The sequence below is a fragment of the Pelophylax lessonae genome, assembly GCF_965119305.1.
Source record: "Pelophylax lessonae genome assembly, chromosome: 12".
Classification (NCBI taxonomy): domain Eukaryota; kingdom Metazoa; phylum Chordata; class Amphibia; order Anura; family Ranidae; genus Pelophylax; species Pelophylax lessonae.
Genome location: NC_138779.1, coordinates 86881570 through 86897808, shown reverse-complemented (window position 1 = coordinate 86897808; position 16239 = coordinate 86881570). Strand labels below are relative to the sequence as shown.

Here is a 16239-nt window from a genome sequence, read left to right as displayed (position 1 = left end):
CTCACCCAAACCTTCCCTTTCAAGGGGCTCGACAAAAAAAAGCAGCGAGGACCTCAAGGACAGGCATACCAGCAATGCTTGGGCCTAGACTGGTACGGAACAAAAAAATTCCTTTTGGTTAGTTAAAGCGGAGTTCCGGCCTCGGGGGTCAATTTGAGCTAAAAAATATCCCCGGGACAGTCAGGGCTTGTACATTCCATAATGGATAGCCTCTGAACTGTCCCGGGTCGCACTTACCTGTAAGAAGAAATACTTACCTTGAAAATTTCTTCTCCAGTGCTGCCATCTTAGGTATGGGCAGCTGAAGCCGCAGCGTCCCTCTTCGTGTCCTCTTCTGTGACGTCAGAGTCCCACAATGCACTGCACCAGCCCCGCTCGTTACTTCCGGTGCAGGCACGGCATGCCCAGAAGCTGTTAAGCAGTGAATGCCGCGCCTGCACCGGAAGTGATGAGCAGGGCCAGTGCAAGCGCATTGATTCCTGGGAGCGATGACGTTCAGCTCCCAGGAACCATCACAAACCGGAAGTGACGGCGCAGGCCGCGGCCGCAGAGGGAGGAAGTGGAAGTAATGCGGGTATATTTCCTTCTATAATAAGGTAAGTGACCAAAAAAAAAATCGGCACTATCCATTTCTCTTTCAGGTTCCCCTTAGCAAGCGGATGGCGCACAATCGATTTTATCGATTTTGTGGCCGGAACTCCGCTTTAAATTCGTTTAATTTTGTTTTAGTATTCGTTTTGTTTATTCACTTTCAATTCTATTTTTCTGAATTTGGTCAAATAGAATTCAATTCATCCCAATTTATTCTATTCAAAAGACCATTATATTCTTTCTAATTTATTCAGTTCCATTATTTCTTCTATTCTATTCTCTTATTTTCTATTCTATTCCAAATTCGACTTTCAGAAAATTGTTATATTCTTTGTATTCTATTGTAACCTATTCTATTCATAATGCAGGAAACCGTTATATTGAAATTTGTTCTATTTTATTCTACAGTTTTGTTCTATTCAAATTTATTCTAGTCAAAATTTGAATTTTTGAAGATGGTTATATTCTATTTCTATTTTATTCTATTGAATTCTGTTCTTATATTTTCTAATTTGTTCTATTTGAAATTCAAATTTCAGAATAAAGTTATATTCTAGTTTATTTTATTGTCTTTTTCTTTTCTATTTACTTATTTTCTATTTTATTCTACTTAAATTTCGGACGATGGTTATATTCTAATTCATTCTAGTTTATTTTTTCTATATTCTCTTTTCTATTCCATTCAAATTTATTCTATTCAAAATGTTAATTTTGGAAGATAGATATATTCCTTTGAATTCTATTCTAATCTACTTAAATTTAATTTGAAATTTGCATTATGGAAGAAGGTTATATTCTTTCTAATTTAAGCAGCAGTCCGGCTTTAATTCTTCAGCACCAATCTAAAACTAGACACAGATGATTAGCTTTTTTTTTTTTTTTTTTGTTCAGCCAGCAGACCGAATGAAAAACCAGAAAGATTCCTCCATCCACATAAACTACATGGACAGAGAAATTTCCCCAGCCAGGACATTGTATTCTGACAGGAGGACAGTGTTGTCAGAATAAACAGATCAGTTCCTGCAGCTGCTGCTCAAAAAGAGTTTTCCAACTTCTCCATTCAACAGAAGTCGATTTATGGAAGGACTTCTGTCAAACAGGGATGGCCACACAATGATCAAAATGTAACTGGCCCCTGCTGAATCAGACTATTTGATCTGTATATGACCAGCCTAAAGTTTTTTTTAAAGATTAAAATATAAAACAAAACCAATATCACGTTTTTTAAAAATTGTTGATACATTTTTGGCACATTCCCATTGAATTACAATAGAAGGTGCGTTTCTGGTGCTGCATGCAGGACTTTTCAAAATGCAGCGCAGTGATGTGAACAGTTACATAGGATTTAAAGAGGAATCATTTTCATGTGCTTTTTCAGGGCAGGTTGGAAATGATAAGGAGCTGAGAGGGACAGCTTTAGATCACATGATCACTGTGATAACCTCCAATTGGCAGTCATAGTGATCAGTAACTATACAGTCCGCCCCTATAGTTTTTCTCCTCTTGAATGGAGAAAAGGATGGGTTATATTTTTTTCCTCTAGCAAGGAGAAAGATACAAAACAAAAAAAGTGCGTGTAAAAAAGGAGGAGCATAAAATCAGACATACTGACTCCAAGGAGCCACTAAGGCGCACTAGAGGATCCCAAGACCGTGCCACAAACCTCTGCACCTTCCTGTTGAGGCGAGAGGGCAACAGGTCCACCTCTGGAGTACCCCATCGGAGACACAACTGATGAAACACCTCCGGATGAAGCGACTATTCCCCCTGGTCCAACGCCTGTCGACTGAGGTAATCCGTTTGCCAATTTTCCACTCCTGGAATGTGTACAGCAGAGAGGGCTGGAACGAATCGCTCTGCCCACTTTAAAATACCGGCTACTTCTTGTGCCCCCTTGGTGATTTGACATAGGCCACGGCATTATCCGATTGAATGCGTACCGGATACCGCTGAAGACGAAATGTCCAATGATCCAGGCAAAGTCTGATCCCTCAGAGTTCCAGTACATATTGATTGGCAATCCTGAGCACAATCTGTGCTGAGGACGCTTCCCCACCAAGACAGGCTGACATTCGTGGTGACAACCGTCCAGTACAGAGGGAGAAAGGATCTTCCAAGTCGAAGTGCCGGAGAAGGAAGCCACCTTATCAGGGACCCTCTCGTACCCTAGCTCAACAGGATCAGATTGTCTAGAGACTGAGAATTCTTGTCCCGTTTCTCCAGGATCTCTTTTTGCAGAGATCTTGTGTGGAACTGTGCAAACTAAACTGCCTCGAAGGTAGACATCATCAGGCCCAGCACCTGCATGCAAGCCCAAGATGACAGTTTGCTGGACAGCAGGAGCTGGATTGCCTCCTGCAATTTCTGGAGTTTTTCCAGAGGAATAAAGCAGAGTCCAGAGTCGTGCCCAGATAGTTCAGTCTTGTGGACGTAACCAGAGCAGACTGCTGAAGGTTCAGAATCCAACCGAACTCAGTGGTGTGGGATGAGGGTAACAGTCTGCAGAGGACCCTGAGAATGGACCAGGGCGCAGCATGGGAAGGAGGAGAACCTCGGGGGTCTGACCATCCCAGGGAGGGGCCCACGTCCACCCCAAAAACCTCCAGGTTTAGAGGGGGGACAGCTATTTACCATACTAGGAACAGGGTGGCACCGCTCCTAACCACGGCTCCATCAGAATAGGGGGCCAGGAGGAACTCTGTGGCTCAGGCCAAGGCCAGGTCGTATGCGCCCTCGCAAGACATTTAACTCGCAGGCCAGCCCCTGTAAAGTGGGGCTATGTCGCGGCCGGTCTAGCGCGGAGCTGAAGCCTGCGCAGGCTTGCTGGCCAGACTGGGGAGACCCTCTGGCTCTAGATTATCCAGTCCGGCAATTGATAGTAGATTCTCACAGTAACAAAAAAAAAAAGCTAGGAAAAAAATTAAATTTAAAAGGAAAGAATTGCCAGGACCAGGCATCCCAGCAAGGAACTAGGTCCTTATTCCTGACTAGGCAAAAAAAAAACTGGATACCTATAGCTAAGAATGGGAATATACCCCCTGGGACTGCCCCATAGGCGCAGTCAAGCTTTTTTCTGCCTAGTGTCCTACTCCTGTAGGGGGCAGCATAACCCAACGGTCAAGAAGATAAGAAGCAGTGTCTGTCAATGAACGAAAGACTGTCATAAACCCGTCTCCCTACCTGTCAGCAATTAAGTACACTAAGCCGTGCTTGCGCAACTCTAGGTACATTTGCAGTACCACTCTGTCCTGATGGGATTCCCATGGGAGAGAGGTCATCACGGCCTGGCCAACTAAGGCCACTTTCACACGAGCGGAGAGCCCGACAGATTCAGATTTGCTCACTGGGGATCGATCCGCCGATCCCCGCTTAGCAGGCGGATGACAGCTCCGTCTCCGCTTACTTTGCAGAGATGGAGGTGTCAGAGCCCCGCTCTCCTTTATGGGAGATCGAATGAAATCCCCCAGACGGATGGAAAATAGGATTCCATCGGTCTGGATTTCAAGGACAGGATCGGATAGCAGCAGGTGTCAGCGGAGACATCCGCTGCTCCATAGGGCAAGGAGCATCCGATCAGGTCCGCCTGAAAACTGACAGGCGGACCGGATCGGAAAGCCATGTGAAAGGGGCCTAAGTGACCAAAGAGTCAGAGCCCAGGAGGAAGACCTGGAAATGACATCACCTGTGACCGACAGGAGCGGTCATGTTGCAGCACTGGAGGGGATTACTAGCTAGGTAAGCCTGCTATAATGTGCTAATAAGCTGTGCTACTAGCACATTAGGACTAAATAACTGGATTTTTGTAAGAACTTACTGTAAAATCCTTCTCTCTGAAGTTCGACAGACGCAGCTCCATCTAGTCAGAGACTATAGGGTTATGCTCCGCCTATCAGGAGGCACTAGGCAGGAAAATAGCTTAACCACACCTATGGGGGCTGTCTCTGCAGGCATCACCCCACACACCCTGCTATAAATCAAACAGTTTAGTTGCAAGCAGTGTATAGAAAAGAAAAAAACCCATTCACTCAGAAGTAGAGGGGCAGTTGTAAGACCCTACAGGTAGGTGCTAGGTTACATAGTTACATAGTAGGTGAGGTTGAATAAAGACAATAGTCCATCTAGTTCAACCTGTAAAGGTGTATGTGGCCGTAATCATCTTGCATACCCCATAATGTTCTGATTCTTGAGATGTACGTCTAAGAGTCTTTTGAAAGCCACCATACCTCCCGCAGAAACCACCTCTTGTGGTAGAGAATTCCACAATCTTGTAGCTCTAACAGTAAAGAACCCCCCACGTTGCCTGAGGTTAAAACGCTTCTCCTCTAATCGCATTGTATGCCCTCTAGTCCTCATGCAATCCTTCCGACTGAATAGCTTTTTTCCATGCCGAGATCACCATTGCGATATTTATAAAATTGCTATCATGTCCCCTCTCAGGCGTCTCTTCTACAGGGAGAATAAATCAAGCGATTGCAGACGCTCTTCATAATTAAGGTCCTCCAATCCCCTAATTAGTTTAGTTGCCCTTCTCTGGACTTTCTCCAGCTCCAACACATCCCTCCTGAGGACCGGCGACCAGAACTGGACAGAATACTCAAGATGTGGTCGGACCAGAGTTTTATAAAGTGGTAGGATTATAGTTTTATCTCTGGAATACATCCCTTTCTTTATGCATGCTAATATTCTGACGGCTTTGGCAGCTGCCGCTTGACATTGCATGCTATTGCTTAGTCTATCCTCTACCAGGACTCCCAGATCTTTCTCCATTTTTGATTCCCCCAAAGTGTATTGTGCTTTTAGTCCCCAAGTGCAAAACCTTACACTTCTCCACATTAAACCTCATTTGCCATGTCGTTGCCCACTCCGTTATTTTGTCCAGGTCATTCTGTAGGATATCTGCTTCATGCTGTGCAGTTATTGCCCTGCCCAATTTTGTGTCGTCTGCAAAAACTGATATAGAGCTACTGATCCCGTCCTCAATGCTGTTTATGAATAAATTGAACAAGGTTGGTCCCAGGACTGAGCCTTGGGGGACCCCACTTACCACCTCAGACCAGTCTGAGTATGCGCTATTTATTACCACCCTTTGGACACGCCCTTTTAGCCAGTTCCGTATCCAAGAGCAGACCGTGCGGTCGATGCCTGCAGACCTTATTTTATAAATTAAGCGCTTGTGGGGAACTGTATCAAACGCCTTAGCGAAATCCAGGTACACCACATCCACTGGTCTCCCCCTATCTAGCTCACAGCTCACCTCCTTGTAGAATGTTAAGAGATTGGTTTGACAAGAACGCCTATTTGTAAACCCGTGCTGGTTACTGCTGATGATGTTGTTGTCTTTAGCAAACTCTACAATTTAGTCCCTTATCATCCCCTCCAGAAGTTTACATACTATCGATGTCAGACTGACAGGCCTATAATTTCCCAGAACATGCCTCTGCCCTTTTTTGAATATCGGTATCACATTAGCTTTCCTCCAATCCCCTGGTACATTTCCTGTCATAATACTGTCAGCAAAGATCAGGAACAGTGGTCTAGATATAGTCTTACTAAGTTCTTTGAGTACTCTCGGATGTACGCCATCCGGGCCTGGCGATTTATGTGTGTTAATTTTATCCAGCCTTTCCCCAATTTCACCCTCTGTTAGCTATAGCGGCAAGTCCTGTGTATTACTACTAACCATACAGTCATGGTCAGTGTACCCCTCCTTTTCATGTGTAAAGACTGACAAGAAAAAGGCGTTCAGCACAGTTGCCTTTTCAGCGTCCTCTGTAACCATCCTCCCATCATCGTTAATTATGTGTGCAATATGCTCTGCCCTAGTTTTTTTGCTGTTGATATATTTAAAGAATTTCTTCGGGTTCTTTTTACTATCCTCCGCTATTTGTCTCTCAAAGTTGATTTTAGCTATTTTGATTTCATACGTACTTTTCTTATTTGCCTCCTTGTATTGCTGGAAAGCCGATACTGTGTCCTCTGATTTATATTTCTTGAAGGCCATTTTTTTCCCTTAATACGTTTTTTAACATTACGGTTTAGCCAGCCAGGTTTGGCTTTGTCTCTTCTAAAATTATTTCCCATAGGAATGCATTGCGAGATGCATTTGTTTAATATGTTCCTAAAGCAATCCCCTTTTTCCTCCGTGGACAGTGTTCCTAGGGTTTGGTCCCAGTTTACCCTTTCCATCATGGAGCACAATTTGGGAAAGTTTGCCCTTCTGAAGTTTAGGGTACTTAAGTTCCCCTCTTGCCTTGTTATATTGTTATTTATGCTAAATGTGATCATCCTGTGATCGCTAGAGCCCAGGTTGTCCTGGACTCCTACCTCCGAGATTAGGTCTGGGTCATTAGTGATCAATAGATCCAGGACTGCCTTTTCTCTAGTAGGAGAATCCACCAACTGAGCCATGTAGTTGTCCTGTAAGGTTTCCATGAATAGACGGGCCTTCTGTGAGTGTGTAGTCCCCTCTTCCCAGTCAATGTCGGGATAATTGAAGTACCCCAAAACGATGACAAATTACGATGGTAAATTCTTAGTGGGCCTTGTTTGCCTAACAGCAAGGCCATGATTTATTTTTGGTCAGGGGGTCATGGCTCTCAGGTGTGTCTGCTGAGAGGGGAGTTTCCGTACTGGCTCTGTGAGAGGGTTCTCATAGGGCAGTGGAGGAAACCCAATCAGGGACACATTCAGGCTTGTAGCTACCCCAGAAGACAGATTCTGCCACAGAGGATTCTGGGAGTGGGTATAAGTTTGAGGGGAGTGCATGACTCAGTGTCTTTGGCGGAAAGCAGAGTCCCAGGAGGGAGAGTACAGCTGTCTCTCCTCCTGTCAGAGGAAGTGGATGTCTCGGGGTGCTGCCTGAGAATCCAGAGGGTGCTGATTTGAGCTGAAGGGGATCCGGTGTGCCGAGAACCAGCGGAGAGAGAGAGGGGTCCAGTCCCAGGAAAGCCTACAAAGGTTGTGAGTATTGTGGATTGCTCCTGGGGGTCTGCCTAGTGTCAGAGGGGACAACTCTGGAGAAGGTTCTGGGATCCAGGAGTCAGCTAGCTGTAAAGGGGGTGCCTAGGTTGTGGACCCTGAAGTATAGAGGGGGTACCTGCAGTTTGGGCCCTGAAGAGTCATTGTACAGTGTGGAGTGTGCCAGTTGAGAGCTGCAGCAGCACAGGAATTTACAAAGAGCTACCCCAAGCCAACGCATGGCTGGGGAAGCTATTCAGTGACTTGAGCAAAGCAGTGTCAGGAGTCAAGTGTTCTACAGTCCTGGATCTTCTGGATTAAAGTCAAGGTTCCAGCACAGTTTTCAGTGTTACAGTATATCCAAGCGTCAGGAAGCGTTGGCTGGCGTCGAGACAGAGCTGACAGGCATTTATCTCTAGAAGAGTCCCGAAATTGTACCTAGTTGAGCCAGAGGAGTATCCCACTCATTCCCTTCTCCCATCCCCAAAACATAATAAAACACACAAACCAAAGATGCCGGAATTGTCATCGTCCCAGTTCTCACACCTGGAGTTACAGCTCAAATGGGCTGGGAGTGTTACCGGTAACAAATGGCAGACCTACCTCAGGCCCCATGCCTGGTACACAGTATATTCATGGGGGGGGGGGGGGGGGACAACGCAAATGGAAACTTAGCCAACCAGGTAACATGGAGCTCAACCAGGAACAACTGGAGCTTACCCTGAAAACACAATGCACCCTCAAAGAGAAACAAAAAAACTGTTCTCTTTAAACAGCAGCCTGCAAAACCTTGCGGCCAAAGGAAGCATCCGAAGATGCCAACACATCTACTTTGAGGAATTTTGTAAACGTATGCACAGATGACCGCCTTGCAGAACCGACGCCTGATGGCGAAAAGCCCAAGAGGCACTCAGCGCTCTGGTAGAATGCGCCTTCACCGGTAAAGGAGGAATCTGACCCTTTAGTGAATTAGCCTGAACTACAATCTGCCTGATCCATTTGGATATTGTCGCCGCAGATGCAGCAAATCCCTTACGAGATCCTATGGTAAGGATAAAAAGAGCATCTGATTTTCTAAAAGACTCAGTGGTCTCCAGATAGACCCTGATAGCCCGAACCACATCCAAAGAGTGCACCGCGAATTCCTTAGAATGTTTGGGCTTAGGGCAGAGTGAAAGCAACACAATGTCTTCATTTAGATGAAAATCAGAAACAACCTTAGGAAGAAACAACTGATGAGGTCAAAGTACCACTTTATTCCCTGTGTATCACCAGATAAGGTGAGCGGCAGGACAACGCCCCCAGTTCAGATACTCTGCAAGCAGAAGTGATAGCCACCAAGAAGGCAGCCTTCTGTGACAACGAAAGCAGAGAAGTCTCCCGAATGTTCTCAAAAGGAGGCTTTTGAAGAACAGTTACCAGATTGAGGTCCCACCAGGGTACCGGGGACCTTCTCGGAGGAGCCATATGGCGCACTCCCTGTATAAAAGGAACGAAGCAAAGCATGTGTAGCTAATGGGCATAGGAAATCTATAGCCAAAGCCGACACTTGTCCTTTGATAGTGCCCAAAGCCAATCGCAGTTCAACTACTTTCTGCAGAAAAGCCAAGACCCTAGGTATTGAAAACAAGCAAGGGTGCACCTTCAGTGATTCACACCATGAAATATATGGATTTCCACGTACGATGATATATCTTCCTAGAAGTTGACTTCCTAGCCCTCAACAGCGTAGGAATCACAGTGTCAGAAAGACCTCTCTCAACACCTGGCTTCCAACAGCCATGCCGTTAAAGCCAGCGACTGTAAAGCAGGATGGAAGAGCTGAACTGGAGACAACAGATCTTCCCTGAGAGGAAGTTTCCAAGGAGCATCGGCGACCAACCTTACTAGGTCTGTATAGCGAGAATGGCGAGGCCAGTCGGGAGCCACCAGAATGGACGGAATCCCTTCCACCTCTATCCTGCGCAGAAACCTCGGTAGGAGTTTCAAGGGAGGAAAGGCATAAATGACCCGATACTGACCCCAAGGAGCCACCAGAGCGTCTGTGGCGTTGGCCAGAGGTTCTGGAGACCTGGCTATGAACCTCTGAACCTTCTTGTTGGAGGCCAGAAGCAAACAGATCTACCCCAGGAGTCCCTCACCAAATACACAGGAGATGAAACACCTCCTGGTGCAGGGACCACTCCCCTTGATCCAACACCTGACGACTCAGGTAATCCGCTTGCCAGTTCTCCACACCTAGAATGTGTACAGCAGAGAGGACTGGAATACATTTTTCCACCCAGGCCAGAATTCTCGGACACTTCTTTGGCTGCCAAGACCTGGTGATTGATGTAAGCCACAGCCGTGGCGTTGTCTAAATGAATCCAAACCAGACAATCTTGCAGACGAGTCGTCCAATGGCACAGACTAAGCTTTATTGCTCTGAGCGCCAAAACATTTATCGGTAGTTTGGACTCTTCCATCGTCCAGGTATCCTGGGCACAGAGCTTCCCCAGCACCCCGACCCAGCCCGATAGGCTGGTGTCCGTGGTCACCATCTAGCAAAACATCGGAAGGAAGGACTTGCCCTGGCATAGTGCTGGAGACTGAATCCGCCACAACAGAGCAGACCTTGTGTTGTGGCTTAACCAAATCAAAGAGTCCAAGGACTTTGGATCCTTGTTCCATTTGACAAGAATCTCCCTTTGCAAAGGTCTGGTATGGAACTGAGCAAATGGAACTACCTCGAAAGTTGATACCATCGGACCCAAGGACCGCATGCAAACTCGAAAGAGAGGACAGATTGTTCACCAACTGAATCGCCTCCTGCAACTTTTGCAGCTTGTCAGGGGGAAGAAACACCTTGGCCATGGCTGAATTCAGAGTCAAGCCCAGATAATCCAGTCTCAAGACAGGTGTCAGCACGGATTTCTTGAAATTGATGTTCCAACTGAAATCCTGCAGAGTTCTGACAGTGACAATCGGATCCCCCAACAAGACAGAAGGAGAGTCCACTCTCAACAGGAGATCATCTAGGTACCGCAGTACCGCAATCCCCCGCTGGCGCAGCAATACCAATACTGGTGCTAAGACCTTGGTAAACACTCTGGGAGCTGAGGCGAGACCAAAGGGTAACGCAACAAATTGATAATGCTTCTCTGCGACCGCAAAGCAAAGAAACCGCTGGTGTCCAGCGTAAATAGGGATGTGTAGATATGCTTCCTTGATATCTATGAAGGCTAAGAAGTCTCCCTGGTGCAGCGACGCCACTACCGTGCGGATAAATTCCATTAGAAACTTCTGTACCCGCACAAAGCGGTTCAGGGCCTTAAGATCTAGGATGGGACGCACCTTGCCTTCATTCCTGGGCACAGTGAAAAGGTTTGAATAAAACCCTTGAAAATGTTCCTGAAAAGGAACTGGTACAATAACTCCTTGGGACAGCAAATCGTGTACTGTCCCTCGCAAGTCCCTTAACCAGACTAGGGAGAGTCGAAGATTGGACTGGAAGAACCTGTCCAACGGCCGAGACCGGAATTCGATCTTGTACCCAGATTGGATCAGTTCGTGAACCCATTTGTCCTGAATCAAGGAGGTCCAGGGTTCCAGAAATAAACAAAGACATGCCCCCATCCCAGAATCGGGTGAGGGCACCCCTTCATGCAGACAAGGACTTGTCTGCAGGTCCAGATTGGCTGGCCTTTGCTTTCACCGACCACGGCTTCTTGGAACCCCCAGAAGACCTGAAGGATTTACTTTTTTCTTGTGACCCGGAGGCATAAAAAAAGACGTTTATGAGCATTAAAGGAAGGCCCCCTCCAAGGAAGTGGCACCTTGCCCTTAGGGGATTGGGGAAGATGAGTGCTTTTACAGTCCCCATGATACCTTTGATCAACTCATCCAGAGAGGATCCAAACAGCCTCTCCCCTAAGAAGGGAGGATCAGTCAAGGCCTTTTTAGAAGCCTGGTCCGCCAACCAGCTTTTCAGCCACACCATGCGCCTAATAGCAATCCCCACTGCCGATGCCCTGGCCACCAACGGGGTTGAATGCAGGGACGTATCACACATGAACACCAGGGCTTGAGCCAACTGGTCCAGTAGTTCTAACACCGCAGGGGGGAGCCGTTCAGCTTCCAAGTTACTTTTAAGTAACTTCACCCATTCCGTAGCAGTCTGCACTACCAAAACATTCACAAAGGTAGTCTTTAATATGTGATCTGCTACCACATGTAAACGGCGGGACAAGGATTCCACTCGTCTATCCACAGGGTCCGCAAAAGGAACACCTTGCCCGATTTACGGGATTTGCAGGAGCCAAAAGACACCTTCGTACCCGGCGCTGTGGGTTCATCAGCGAATTTTAAAGTTTCCCGCACTGAAACTATCAGAGCTTACACCAAAGCACGTTCCCATGTGGCGGCTGATGAGGACAGGTCCTCTTCACCGTCAGAATGCGACGACACTGACCCCTCAGGGTGGTCTGTGTCTGCCATGTCTATCTCAGAGTCCGAAGACCCTGCAGATGGAGGTGAGGGCGGAGGGCATTTGCGGCTGGCAGCACTAGCAATGACCAAATCTACCTTAGACATCAAATTTTGCAAAAAAAACTGCAATCTCTGGCTGGGACTGAGAACCAGAAGGTCCCGCAGGTGAAAAATTATCCTGGGACTCCTTGTTACACTTTTTAAAATAATTGGGCAGTGTCTCTTTTAGACCGCCAAAAACGCGGTCCCACCGCTTTAAGTGCGGGCTTACAATCCCTGATTATTATAAGATAATAGCAGAGTGAATGAAGAAAAACCCACAGGGAACCCCACAGAGGAGACTTCCAGCATGATCTGTGCAAAAACGAAAAACTGACACTGACTGTACAGGAAGAGGAAGAGAACACTCAGCCTCTATATCAGTCGTCACTAAATGGCGGCCCGCGGTCCATTGGCGGACCACACGATGCTGTCGCCCGGACCGCGAGGTCGCTAAATGTAATTAGTCATTGGTTTGCTGGGACACGCGGTCCCAGCAACCAGCGACGTGCTGTGTGTGCACCACGCCCCCTCCTTACTGCGGCTCCCGGCCGGTGTCGTGTCGGACCGCGAGTAGGGGCGTGACGTCACGCGCGCGTCCCGCCCCCTGCTCCTGACTGCGGCTCCCATTCAGCCAGGCAGTGAGTTGGAGCGTGACATTATGTGCGCGCCCCGCCTCCCTGCTCGCGGCTTCTGGCTCGGATCCTGGCTCCAGGTATGTGGAGCACATTTTTAAGGGGAGAAAGCAATGTGGTCCCCAATGTAATAGCTGCACTTCCTCTCTCATAAGCTTTAACAAGTGTGCAGACTGATGGGCATATTTTGTTGTGCTCATTAGAGTGCCCCATAAAAAAAAAAAAAAAAAGTGCCCATCAGAGTGCCCCTAACATAAAATGCGCCCATCAGCGTGCCCCTTATTTTAGGCTAAGGGACACGCTGATGGGCATATTTTATGTTAAGGGGCACTCTAATGGGCATATTTTATGTTAAGCACAACGCTGATTTACACGTTTTGTTTTGCCCATCAGCGTGCCCCCTAATATAAAATGTGCCCGTCAGCGTGCCCCTTATTTTATGTTAAGGGGCATGCTGATGTGCATATTTATGCTATGGGGCACACAGATGGGCATTTTTTATGTTAAGGGGCACTCTGATGGCCATATTATATGTTAAGAGCAACGCTGATTTACACGTTTTGTTTTGCCCATCTGCGTGCCCCCTAACATAAAATGTGCTCATTAGAGTGCCCCCCAACATAAAATGTGCCCATCAGAGTGCCCCATAAGATAAAATGTGCCCATCAGCGTGTCCCTTATTTTATGTTAAGGGTCACGCTGATGGGCAAATTTGATGCTAAGGGTCACCCCGATGGGCATATTTTATGTCAAGGGTCACGCCGATGGGCATATTTTATGCGAAGGGGCAATTTAATGGGCATATTTTATGTTAAGAGCAACGCTGATGGACACGTTTTGTTTTGCCCATCATCAGTGTGCCCCTTAACATAAAATGTGCCCAGAGTGCCCCCTAACATAAAATGTGCCCATCAGAGCGCCCCCTAACATAAAATGTGCCCTCTAACATAAAATGTGCCCCCTAACATAAAATATGCCCATCAGAGTGCCCCCTAACATAAAATATGCCCATCAGAGTGCCCCCTAACATAAAATATGCCCATCAGAGTGCCCCCTAACATAAAATGTGCCCAGAGTGCCCCCTAACATAAAATGTGCCCATCAGAGTGCCCCCTAACATAAAATATGCCCATCAGCGTGCCCCTTATTTTATGCACATTTTATGTTAGGGGGCACTCTAATGGGCATATTTTATGTTAAGGGGCACTCTGATGGGCATATTTTATGTTAGGGGGCACTCTAGTGGGCATATTTTATGTTAAGAGCAACGCTGATGGACACGTTTTGTTTTGCCCATCTTTCCGAGTCATAGCACAGACTTCAGATTCGGACCTCGGCCCAAAGAAAATTTTAGCGACCGGACCTCCTTTAATTTTAATTTATTACCCCTGCTCTATATTTAAAAAAAACGATGCCGCATGCCTGTCTATGGACCTCAGGAAAATGGCCGCTCATCCATTCTCAATGGGGAATTATAGAAAATGGCTGCCCATATAAACTAATGGGAATATAAAAATCATAATCCACAGCAAAATGATGGCCCCCATGGCCCACCATGCGGCCTCCAGGACCCCCAAAAGGGGGCCCAGAACAATAGGCATCGGAAGGTCCCTGCTCAGAGGCCCACACAGGGCATGTCACCCCCCTCAAATAAGCGCCACAACGGCCGCATTATTACTGCCCCCCCAGGGTAAAAACCTGCTTGGGGTAGGGGAGTGCTGAGGGGTACACAGGACTAGTCCTCTGGAGGTGCCAGGGGAACCAAGGGAGCCCCTAAGGTCCGACTATTCCAGAAAAGGGCCACGTCCGCCCCGAGACCGCCAGGGGTTTTTGGGGGGGAACAATTTACTCACCATACCATGGTACCAGGTGGGTGCCATTCCGAAATAGATCACCTCCCACCAGGGATAGGGGTGCCGTCAGCCAAGGGGAAGCTGCGATTCAGGGCGTTCCAGGTCGTGCGCGTCCAGCGAGACGGTCCACTCGCAGGCTCCTCCCCCCATCCATCGGGGCACTGTCGTGGAGAGGCCTAGTTCTGGACTATAACCTGCTCACACTCGCTGGCCAGGCTGGGAGATCTTAAGGATCTAGATTATCCAGTGCGAAACCTCAGCCGGATGTTGCTTGTAGTTTTTCTGGATCTTTGTCCTCAGGAACTAACTAGTGAAAATAAAAAAAAAAAAAATCACAAACAAGCTTTCCTATAATAGCGAAGACCAAAGTCCCAGCAGGAAGCTAGGTCCTATTCCTTAAACTAGGCAGAAACAAACTGTTTGATGATAGCAGGGTGTGTGGGGTTATGCCTGCAGGGACAGCCCCCATAGGAGTGGTTAGGCTTTTTTCCTGCCTAGTGCCTATTCCTGATAGGAGGAGCATAACCCTATAGTCTCTGACTAGATGGAGCTGCGTCTGAACCATAGAGAAATATTTATTTCTGCAGAGTGTTACTTCCAATTTAAGAGGTGCTTGGAATGTAGTCTTAAAGGGGTTAAAATGATTGTGCCCAGAGTTGGGCTTCAAAGCAAAAAAAGTGCAGAACTGGATGTAATAAAACAATCTGGACTATAAACACACCACTTGGTCTTTAAAGACGTTTTATTAATAATCATAGAAAGAGATAGATGCACAAATAAGTAACAAAACCCTGCATGCCATCATCTGACATGCAATGTATTTGTTGGGCATGTGGTTTACCCCAGACGAGGACTCCCACATAGAAAGTGGTTTGCTTAATCAGTTATAACAAAGTTCAATTCAAACACATACAGGTGTTTCCTGTACACTAAGAAGCACACTGGGGAAAGATTTGATATCCCGGGTTGGGAGGAAAAACAGAAAGCTGTAACAAAGAACAGACTCCCGTGAGTTCTTACTGTCCGTGCATCAGTACCAAAGAAACAAACACCTTTAACGTGATCTCTGCAGCTGTACAGTTCATAAAGAAAACGTCTTTGCCTGAACTAGCGATAATGGGCCACACGTGAAAATATTCCTTCAGGCTCCTTCCCATCTCCAAGGGCAGATGCCAAGCCTTCTTCACCTCTTCTTTTGGCCAATGCCGCCAGTGATTTGAACGTCTTGGGTTCATATATAGCCATGTCGGAAATCACCTTTCGGTTTAAAGCTACCTGACACTGAAAGATAGAAAAAGAAAACAAAAAGCTATAAAAACAGAAAACAGGTGACAAATAGGCAGTACCTTCCATTTTAAGAAATTGGTAGCAATAAACAGCTGCAGCTGAAATATTGCTGGGACATTACCACATGCTTTTCAACTTTGTTTCTCCTTAAAGCAGGACTAAACGCTGCAAATACTTACTTCTGCCAACATCTTCTCCCGGTTCTTCAGCCGCTTTATTAGCCAGTGGGGAATGACCTAACTCCCATGCATGCACACAGAAGTTCATTTATTTTGGTGCTGGGGTATACTGCAAATGTACAGTGAGCTGGGTGATGAGCAGCTCAGCATACATTCTAAAGGAGACTGCAAACTGTTATTGCAGCAGAAACATAGCAAATTTTTTTTTTGCAATAAAGACACCTTGCTAAC

General features: G+C 46.8%; 1 protein-coding gene across 1 annotated transcript in view; it reads right to left on the bottom strand.

Moving 5' to 3' along the window:
* Positions 1 to 15266: 15266 nt before the first annotated feature.
* MRPL20 (mitochondrial ribosomal protein L20) overlaps positions 15267 to 16239 on the bottom strand; it is a 42148-nt gene continuing 41175 nt past the window's right edge. The window contains exon 4 of the mRNA XM_082274112.1: positions 15267 to 15823. Within this exon, the coding sequence (XP_082130238.1) occupies positions 15650 to 15823 (174 nt within the window). The 3' untranslated portion in view covers positions 15267 to 15649. The remainder of the gene's footprint in view (positions 15824 to 16239) is intronic.